We start from the raw sequence: 10258 nt of genomic DNA, 5'->3' as shown, positions 1-10258 counted from the left end.
GTTAGAAATGCAAGTTTTTTGGTCCCATCCCAAACCTACCCAATCAGGAGCTCTGGGAGTGGGGCCCAAATGATTCTGATGTGCACTAGTGTTTGTGAACCAGTGGACTAGAGAATAAATATCTTTTGGGTATTCTCCTACATAAGGGCAGGGTCATTGGGCACTAGTTGCTGGGCAAGAGCAAGCCTCTTTCTTATTAGAATCAAACTAAACTCAGATTCAGGAGAAAATGTCAATGAGGACCATGGAAATATCTCTTTTCTGTACTTGGGGTAAAAAGTGCTTCTCCAGCACAAAGAATGGAATTTAGTAAAATAATAGCAACTATCAGTTTATTGTATTAATTAATACAGAGGTAAATATTTGTTGTTTGGATCACTGACCACATTAGCCATTATATAATAAAATAGTCTTTAAAAATTAGAGGTAATAAAGCACATGTAAAGCATTACATTAAATTTTTGACTATGGAAATGTATACAAGGTAGGGTTCCCTGCCCTCTACTCTCTCAGAAAAAGGCAGCCACCTTATATGGGTCTCTGTAAAGTTTCTTATAGTATTGTATGCTCTTTTGTTTACTTTGTTTTGAACCACAAGATGCTATTTGAGGAAAACACAGTAGCCTGAAACAATTTCAATTAGTGCTAGTTCTGGGTGTTTAGGAAATCACTGATAGGACTGAAAAAGGAGGAAAAATTTTAACAGATTTAGTAAATATTCCTGAGGCAATATCTTTATAAATGTAAATGTTGGATGTCATGGAGGCAGATATTTTAAAGATCAGGTTTTAAAAGCAATTAAGTGAGTGGTTACATGGAAGAACTCATGAATATATACCCAAAAGATGAAGATAAAAGAACTATTTTCCTGTTATTGAAATGGACTTTTATGACCTGAGATAAAATTTCCAGTGACAGACAGATCATATATGGATTAACAAAATTGTTTCTTAATTCAGATGGAAGTAAAGGTAATATGGTCTTTAAAACCATGAATGGGTTATGTTGTATGACTGAAACGAATATGATATTGTATGTCGACTATAATTGAAAAATAAAATTAAAATAAAAAAAATTTTTAAAAAACACAAAAAACTGAATCTGGGAACAGAAAGTTCTAGTCATGACAAAGACATTGATATTTAAGAAGTATGAAAAGACTATACAAATTAAGACTGGAAAAAATTTCTCAATTAATATGTAATTATAATATCTACGTGTAACTAAATAAATTAGTTAAGCATCAACACAATTCATTTTCATTGCTATAAATTTGTATTCAAGTTGATCAACAAACTGTTCTTAGAAGCTTCAGTTACATTTGGCCATATTCAGTACTTGTTGGTAATAACCTGCTTTTTTGGGATAAGGATAGAGCAACACTGTTTAGTAAAAGCAATTCCGTTTAGTAAATGTTTTCCCTTAAGGCAAACCAATATTTTGTTAAGATTATTTACTTTAACATGTGATGACCTTCTTCCCCAAAGGATCAATCAGTCTTACATTATAAAAACAAGCGCTACGATTATTTCACAGAGAAAAATTATAACAACCAATCTATCTAGTGTTTATGTAAGATATGTATATATTTCATATGTATATACACATATTGATAGATGAACTGACCAAAAGTTTTTCTCCTCTTCTAAACTAATTTTTACATTATTCCAATCTGAAACTCAAATGAAGAAAATTGCTTCTTAACAAAAAGTGTGTAGAATTTAATGGCCAATCCCTTAATTGAATGAAAATTGCGAAATCTCTAAGTGATACCTGCATCTCTGGCTGAGTCCACTGCAGTGTTGTAAGCAGAAGAGTCAAAATTTTGAAGATTCTGTGACCAGTTGGTTAGATTGTTAGCCATTGGGGCGGTAGCCTGTTGGACTTCCACTGTCGTCTTGTTTGCTTCCTCGGTGATGAGCTTGGATTGACCCAGGCGCTGGTGAGCATCACCTTCACACAGAGCACAAGGACACTCACTTTGCAGAGAAGCAGGACATTTGTTGGGAACATTAACATCCATTTAATCACTTGGTGAAGCAGATCTTAGATTTTGGGTTTTTATGCCTAATTAAGACCTTTAAATATAAGTTAATTATGATGTGAGTTAGGTGCATAAGGATATCGTAAACAGTATTAAGTGAGCTTGAAGGACTAAAGTCTCATTAAAATCATGTAGCTCAAATCAACTGTAATTGAAAAATAAAAAAATATTAAAAAACACATAGCTTGCTTAAAATATTTTCAAATTAGAGGTAAATTTTTTAAAAAGTAATTAATATTTCTTCAGGTCACAGACCTGTTGAAAAAGACACAGAAAATGCATATAAGATTTTAACTCATAAAATGTTTGTGTCTGAAATTCGTTGTAAATATCACTTTCTTCTACATGGAACACCTCTTGCCATAGAAATGATGCTCTAGTACAGAAGAAAATTGGTAAGAAAAGGTATTTTTGAATAAGAAAAGCAAATTTCAAAAGAGCATATTTGGTGAAATTCTATTTTTATTAAAAAGTTAGATATTCAAAATAAAAATGTGTTTACAACAAAAATTTTTTTCCTAGGTAATGAGATTACAAAATATTTTTCTTCTCTTGTTCTTTCTTCTTAGCTATACATTTTAAATTTTTCTATAATGGTCATGTATTATTTCTGTAATAAAAACAAAAATCACTCAGGTGAGGTTGTAGCTTCAATTTTTTTTTAAGTGGAGAAACATTTAATTCAACCTCATGCTCTGAACACTGATGGAAGTAGTGTTGAATCCCAGGTTTGCTTATTTTTGGAGCTGTGCCTTTTGTAGCAAGTTCCCTAACCTTGAAAAGCCTCAGGATTCATATCAGCCTAAAGGCAATGGTAATACTTTCCCACATGAGATAATGTTTGTAAAACACAGCCCAGTGCCTAACATGTGGTAGCTCTGAGGATGCTGACAGCAGGGATTCACCATTGAGGACAGCGTCCTGGCCAGGTCTTTGGAATGCTATAGTACTGTAGCTGGATTTGCTCCTTTATAGTAAAACACTCACATCCAGCAGTCATCTTTTAACTTTTACTATGCCAGGCAAGTAACATTTGCTTCCAATCACATCTTTCTAAAATACCACTGTAGTCCCAGATTAGGCAAGATGAGTACTCTTGTTTCTCTGTTTGGCTCGTTGGTCTTCTTGCTTGTACTATAAGAATGACGTGGCATGTAACAGAAGACAGTAGTTGACAGTTGAGGCCAGAGAAACCCAATAACCAAATTAGGGCATATTTGTTAACAAAGAAGATGTTCACAAGAAAGCAGGTTACCAAATAGTACATATAAGCAATATGATCCATTAATACACACGCACAGAAGGTTGGAGGAAAATGCTTTAACATTTAATGGTTACCCCTAGGAGGTATGATTATAGGTTTTATAAATATTTTTTAGGATTTTTTGGTGTGTGTGTGTGTGTGTGTGTGTGAGTGTGTGTATGTGTGTGAAAGCGAGACAAACAATTTCTTTTGCCATGAGAAAATAGTATTTCTTTACAAAAAGATTGATAGGTAAGGAATCATAGTAAACAAGCAGATGAGGCGTAAGTTCTGTCTGTAACCCTTACCTCTCTCTGTGGCTTGTAGTCGCTTAAAGGCATCATTCAATCTGTTCTCAAGGGAACTCTTCCGTGCTAGGGCTCCATCCACACGCCTGCGGGTGTCAGCCACTGCCTCATCGTTGCCTGTGGAGAAGAAGCCGAAAAAAGTACCAATGGGGATAGGAAGCCAGGAAAACAAAACAAAACAAAACAACAAAACAAAAACTCCCTTTCAATAAGGAAAATTCTAATTTGTACTAGAGAGTCATCTATAATATTCTGAATATGACATGAGCATAGAACACCAATTCTGGAAAGTGGCATTTCAATTAAGAGATACAGGATTTCAGAAAACTTGCATTGCTGCTTGGCAGTGATTTAGGGTGCCATAAAATGAGTCATAAAAGTATGTGTAGAGGTAATGGCTAATATCTTTGATTGAAAAATGTAGCATTGCTGGCACTAATGACACTTAGCAGCACAATTGATAAAGAACTGAAAGATCCATTTATATTTATGGGGATGATTAGTTATATAAGAATAATTCTTTTTTCTTAATTGTTTTAATAAAATTTTAATTGATATATAAATTATATCAAAAAAAGGGCACACATTTTAAGTACACAGCCTGATGAATTTTCACAAACTGAGCACAAAATATAAGCAGTGCCCAGATCAAGAAAGTAAAATATTATTAGCACCCTCACAGTTTCCTGGGACTTCTGTAGTTACCCAAAGATAACCACTATTCTGAATTCTAACTCTGTCTGTTAATTGTGTCTGTTTTTAAACTTCATTTAAAAGAAATAATACACCATTATAATTTTTTATATCTTTTGTATCTCTGGTTTAATTTCTGTAGAGTTGTAAGTAGTTTAAGTCTTCCATCTTTGTTTTTTTTATTCTTCAAGATTGTACTGGCTATTCTTGGGCCCTCTCTTGCCCCATTTCCGCAGATATTCTAGAATCATCTTGTATATGTACATACAGTTCTGGTACTTTAATTGGTATTATATTGAATCTGTAGATAAACTTGGCAGAATTGTAATTTTTACCAATTTGAGTCTTCCTTTTAATAAATATAGTTTTTATTTACTTATTCTTTAGATATAAATTCCAATTTTGATCTCCATTTATTTAGAATTTCCTTCATTTCTTTCAGTAGTATATTATAGTTTTATGTGTAGAGATCTTGGCATTTTCATCAGATTTATTTCCAGGCATTTTATGCTACTGTAAATGATGTTATTTTTAAAAAGTTAATTTCTAATTGTTGTACATGGAACTAAACCAGATTTTTACACATCGATTGATATATTATTTTATTATTATTTATTAGATTATGGAAGCTTCCATCTATTCCTAGTGCTGAGTGTTTTTTAAACTTGAATGGGTATTGAGTTTTGTTAGATAATTTTCCTGCATGTAATGAGATGATTGTATGAATTTTCTTCTATATTCTGATATATTATTGATATTTATAGTGATAAATTATTGTTAATGTTTTAAAAATTAAACTATCCTTGAAATCCTGGAATAAACTTAACTTAGTCATGTATTACCATTTTCATGTATGCTAGATCTGATTTGCTAATATCTTGATTAGAATTTACAAATCTCTTTACGAGAGAATCTGGCTTATAATTTTCCTTTTTATATAATGTCCTTATCAGTTTTAGTATGTAAAATTTGGCTTTATAGAGCAAGTTAGAGGGCATGTCCTCTTTTTCTATTCTCTGGAAGAATTTATTATATGAGTAGTGTTATTCTTTAAAAGTTTGGAAGAATTCACTGATGAAGCCATCTGAACCTTGAGATTTCTTTGTGAAAAGGGTTTAATTACTGATTAAATTTATTATACATATGTTTGTACATATAGCTCTATCGGATTTTCTATTTGTTCTTGTATCGGTTATTTATTTATTTGTTTGTTTGTTTGTTTACTTTTTATTAATGCCTACAGCAACTGGTCTTCCTAGATGGTCTCCCATCTAAATACTAACCAGGCCCGACCCTGCTTAGCTTCCGAGATCAGACATTGGGCTTGTTCAGGATGGCATGGCTGTTGACCATGGACTATGCCTCCACTGGGGCATGAACCCAGGACCTTCTGCATATAAACCAGATGTGCTAACTGCTACCCTATGGAACCACATTCATGTATCAGTTTTTGATAGCTTTTTCTTGCAAAAATTATTCTTGGAAGTATGCTTATGCATAATCCCTAAACTGGAGTTATCTTGGAGCAAATCCCAACAAGCCATGATGTAATAACTTGTCATCTGAAATGAAAGATCAACTTTCCCAAGTATTCTGGGTTCATGTTTTGTTTACTCCTAAAGCATCAGAAAATTTATGCTTCTTGACAAACAGAAAAAAAATTTTTTATTTCCTGTCATACTCTTCTCTTTCTCTCCGATGGGCTTGTAAATATACACAGTCCTATGGTGTACTTTCTCTTTTCTCTTGTATAGTCTTGGTGTGCTTGGTTTATTGTCCAGTTATCTTTTTCTCCACATGTCTATAATGTGTACACAATAGGTAATGCTTATTTGATTCTGTCGCCAAGTACAATGTAACTAAAGTACAAGCACTTCTTTCTTACTTCCTTTGGGTAGTGCCCAAGAATTTCCCAGAATTTAAAGAGGAATTTAAACATACTTTGTAGTTGTATTGCATTCTCTCTCCATCTTTTAGCTTCAATTTTTGAATACCATAATACAAAAAAATCTTTTTAGCTCTTTCTTTTGGGTCCCGTGACTATAAAAATCACTGGCTAATATACTGAGAAAGAATATATTTAACTCTATATTTGGAGCTCCTGATAAAAATAGGAGAAAGAAAATCTATTTTGGGCTGGATGTTTATAAGAAGAGATGTTTCATAAAAAGTGTGTCCTATTTAGAACTTCTTACATAAACATTTTTTTCATTTTACAAATGAGTTCAATAGAAGATTCCTTTAAATAGCAGCTTCCTGAGTTATATTATAAGTTGCTAACTATTTGATGCAGACAATGAAGAAAAAAAAAGCTAGGAAATAAAGATGATTGATCATTGAAACTGAATTAACAGTAATCTAAAATTATAATGTAACCCAGTAGATAAATATGGTTCAATTTAAGAATCTGAATTTATATCACAAACACATATATTGTTTAAAGGGAGGCGAGTACTGAGCCACACAGTCTTAAATCCCCTTCAGGGTCCCTTTTATAATAAATACATGAAGGGATTTAACCAAACAAGATCATGAAGTAGGTGACCAAATCCATAAAATATTTAAAGAGACCAATGCAGAGATTCATCTGCATGTAAAAATGTAAAACTTTGAAGAGATATCACTGCATGTAAAAATGTAAAACTTTGAAGAGATATCACTTCCAAAATAGAAAAAAATTCTTTCATGAGTTTCAATAACTCGATAGTGATAGGACTGAGAAAGTACCTTGCAAATTATCAAGGAGAATAAAATATTTAAGTCACTGAGTTATGAAGATCTGCATATTCTCATCTTCACATCACATAAAACAAAAGAAATACATAGATATATCAACATTTATTTAAAAATATTTTACTATTAATCTAATTCTTTACTGCTATTACTCTAATTTTCTGAAGAATATGTTCAAGACTGGATTTAAAAATTACTTAGAATCGAGAAACTTTATTGCCTTTGTTTACCCAGAAAACATAAAATTATAGCTCCTTTATGGTAATTATATAGTTAAATATTCTACGTATGAAAAACAAGTGTATTTATTTTCTATATATTTCTTTGTAAAAATAAAAGCACAGTTAGACTTGAAATTAATTGCTTTGATAAAGTTATGTGAAGTTTTTAAGTTCAATATTGGCCTTTGTTTTTAGGTGGTAGTTAGAAGTTAGCTAGATAATGGATTTCCAGTCTCATTAGTCAATGCTCGAATACCTTAAGAATGAGTTCATTACTTCAGAAATGAATAATGTTTGGTAAAATTGTTAGTCAATTCAATTGTTTTTAAGAGTAACTCACAAGATTCAAAATTGACTAAAATGATCTCACTTTTATTTTCTCTTTCCTTTCTCACTCTTGGAGGTATCGCTTTAGCAGATGCAAACACAAGCCTTTGGAAATGCTTCCTCCCATATGATCACCAGGCTTGTCCTAAATACAGTAAACATGAAGAACACGAACTACAAGAAAGTGCAAATAACCAGACTGCTTTGCGGTGCCCTATCCTCCTGACTCTCCAAGTGATGACCTGTTCCTATGTGTGTCATTATGGGTAAAATTTTGAACAGCCTTCTGAATTTTACACAAAAGGGTAAATTATGTGTAATATAGTTTTAGTGTTGTGTATTTTATGGGATTATCTCTTTGAAAATTGATATTTATTGTTTCTATTAATTAGCCTATTTGATTACCAAGAATATAAAGCATATCGATGTTTTACTATGTGGAAGTTTTTTTTAAAATCACGACTTATTTTAAAATACGAATCTTTGCTTTTTTATGCCTTGACTCTGAGCAGGAACTATTAATGTATTATTCAGTGAAATATTCTTTATTCTTTAATCCTAGAATTTTGAAATCTCTGTCTAAATGCAGAAATATTGTACGAAAGGAAGTAAGCAGCAGTAAATCAGAAGGAAGATGGGAAAGTGAAGGTACTTACTAGAATCTGCCCTTGTTTGCAGTTCTCTTGCTTGATTGAGGAGGTGCTCGCTTTCATCTTTATGGTAAATGATTTGAGTATCAATGCCACTCACAGCCTACAAAAGAATTGGGTGGAGAGAGTAAAAATAACAGTGCAACAAATTTTTGTGGTTTTAGGATTTAAGAGACACAGTTTATCTGCTAAATACTAAGCAAAATTCATACAGCTTTATTTTCATAGCTCGAAGTCAAAGTCAAAGGTGAACATGAAACAGTAGTGTCCTTGACATTTTCGAGATAAATGTTTTTTGAGGAAAATTCAATGAACCAATAATAGCGCCTGCCAAGGCCTCGCCAAAGTGCTTGTCATATGTAGAAACCATCAATAAACAATTTCTGAGTTGAAAAAAATCAAAAGGTAAAAGAGACTAAGGAGTACAAATTGTCAGTTATAAAACTAATCATGGGGACGTAAAGTACAGCATAGGGAATACAGTCAATAATATTGCAGCAATTATGTATGTTGTCAGATGGGTACTAGACTCTTGGGGTGATCACTTCGTAAGTTATATAAATGTCTAATCCTGTGTTATACACCTGAAACTAATATAATATTGTATAATAAGTGTAATTGGAAAATAAACTTAAAAAAAGAAAAAAATCTGAATATATACCTGGGAATAGTCTTGGATATGTTTTATTCAGGGACTGTGACATGAAAAAGCTGGTTAGGGAACTGGCATTTGCTGTCTGGGATAAGGCACACCTTGAACAACATGCCCTGCTAAAACATTCATAACATAAATAAATGGTCTTTTCTTAGTTCTCCTGTTCTGCCATTTGTATTACATTGGAAGAGATGACATGAGAAAACAGAAAAGTCATAAGCCCAGAAAAGGCGAAATATAAATGATCTTTGAAATAAAGGAAAACTCACATCGTATATTCGGTCAGTGATGTTCAAAGCCAATTCTGCTGTTTCATTGGCTTCATTAACATAATTGGCTATATTTTCATAGACATTCGAAGCATCCAAAGCCTTCTGGACCAGCCCATTCATATCTGAACTGTGCAAATTCCTGTTAATGAACAAACTTATCATTATTTTTCCTTCTTACCTCCTTGGGAAATAGGGCCATTTTTAGGGCTTGATTTGAATATATCCTTCCTGTTATTCAAAGTCACCTGGCTTGACAAGGTTTTCCTAAGCTGCCTTTCCTTTGCATTCCTCTGCCTTTGGTACCCCCAAGACTACACTAGTTTGGACCCATGGCAGCTGCCTGCCTGACAGCGGCCACATAAAAAGGAAATGATGATTTAAAAACAACATTCTGCAATTCTTCAAGTGAGAATTCATGTGGCTGTGGTCAGGCACGGGAATGAACCCAGTCATCCCCATCTACTACTTAACCAGATCAGCATTGTTAGTCCCTCTCCATAGAAGAAACTAAGGCTCTCGGAGAGGGTGCATAACCTCAGCATGGTTAGGTATTAGCTGGTTTCACTCTGTTCATTCAACCTTATTTTTCTCTTTTATTCACCTTATATAGCAGATTATATTTTTCCTTAAGAAGGGGAATAACATGCACCGAGCATCTATGTGCAGATACTGGGCTAGCCTTGTTCCATGCAGTAAATTTTTAATTATTACCATGCCCATGCTCAAGATACCGTTATTCCCTCTTCACAGAAGCAAGCAAGGCTCTGAAGAGAGTGCATGGCTCGCCCAGGGCACACTTTATTAAGGTTTTTCTCACTCCTGAGACAAACACTTTTCCCCCTATAATATAAATGCCAACTCCCCACCCCCGCTTCTGTGGATTATTCTGAATCCTTTGTCTCAATTTTATTCATGCCAGCACACTGCTTGCTGTAGAGCAGCATTTAGAGAAGGTATGTGTTGAGATCTCAATCAGTGGGATGCAGTTATTACAATGACAAAAGAAGGATGAAGAGAGCCTGAGAATGGACTTCAAGAATAATATTCTGTGAATACAGCATATTATCCAAAGCAGTGTTTTATCCAAGCTCCATTTTATTGGCTTGATCAGA

General features: G+C 33.3%; 1 protein-coding gene across 1 annotated transcript in view; it reads right to left on the bottom strand.

Annotated features, from left to right (window-relative positions):
* The window catches only part of LAMA4 (laminin subunit alpha 4), a 135571-nt gene that overhangs the window by 36966 nt on the left and 88347 nt on the right, over window positions 1-10258 (bottom strand). The window contains exons 15-17 of the mRNA XM_023533378.1: window positions 8226-8322; window positions 3596-3712; window positions 1774-1953 (exon numbers count right to left, since the gene is read on the bottom strand). Coding sequence (XP_023389146.1) covers window positions 1774-1953; window positions 3596-3712; window positions 8226-8322 — 394 coding nt within the window. The remainder of the gene's footprint in view (window positions 1-1773; window positions 1954-3595; window positions 3713-8225; window positions 8323-10258) is intronic.

Source organism: Pteropus vampyrus, unplaced genomic scaffold (genome assembly GCF_000151845.1).
Source record: "Pteropus vampyrus isolate Shadow unplaced genomic scaffold, Pvam_2.0 Scaffold101, whole genome shotgun sequence".
Taxonomy (NCBI): Eukaryota; Metazoa; Chordata; class Mammalia; order Chiroptera; family Pteropodidae; genus Pteropus; species Pteropus vampyrus.
This window is presented reverse-complemented; position numbering and strand designations above follow the sequence as displayed.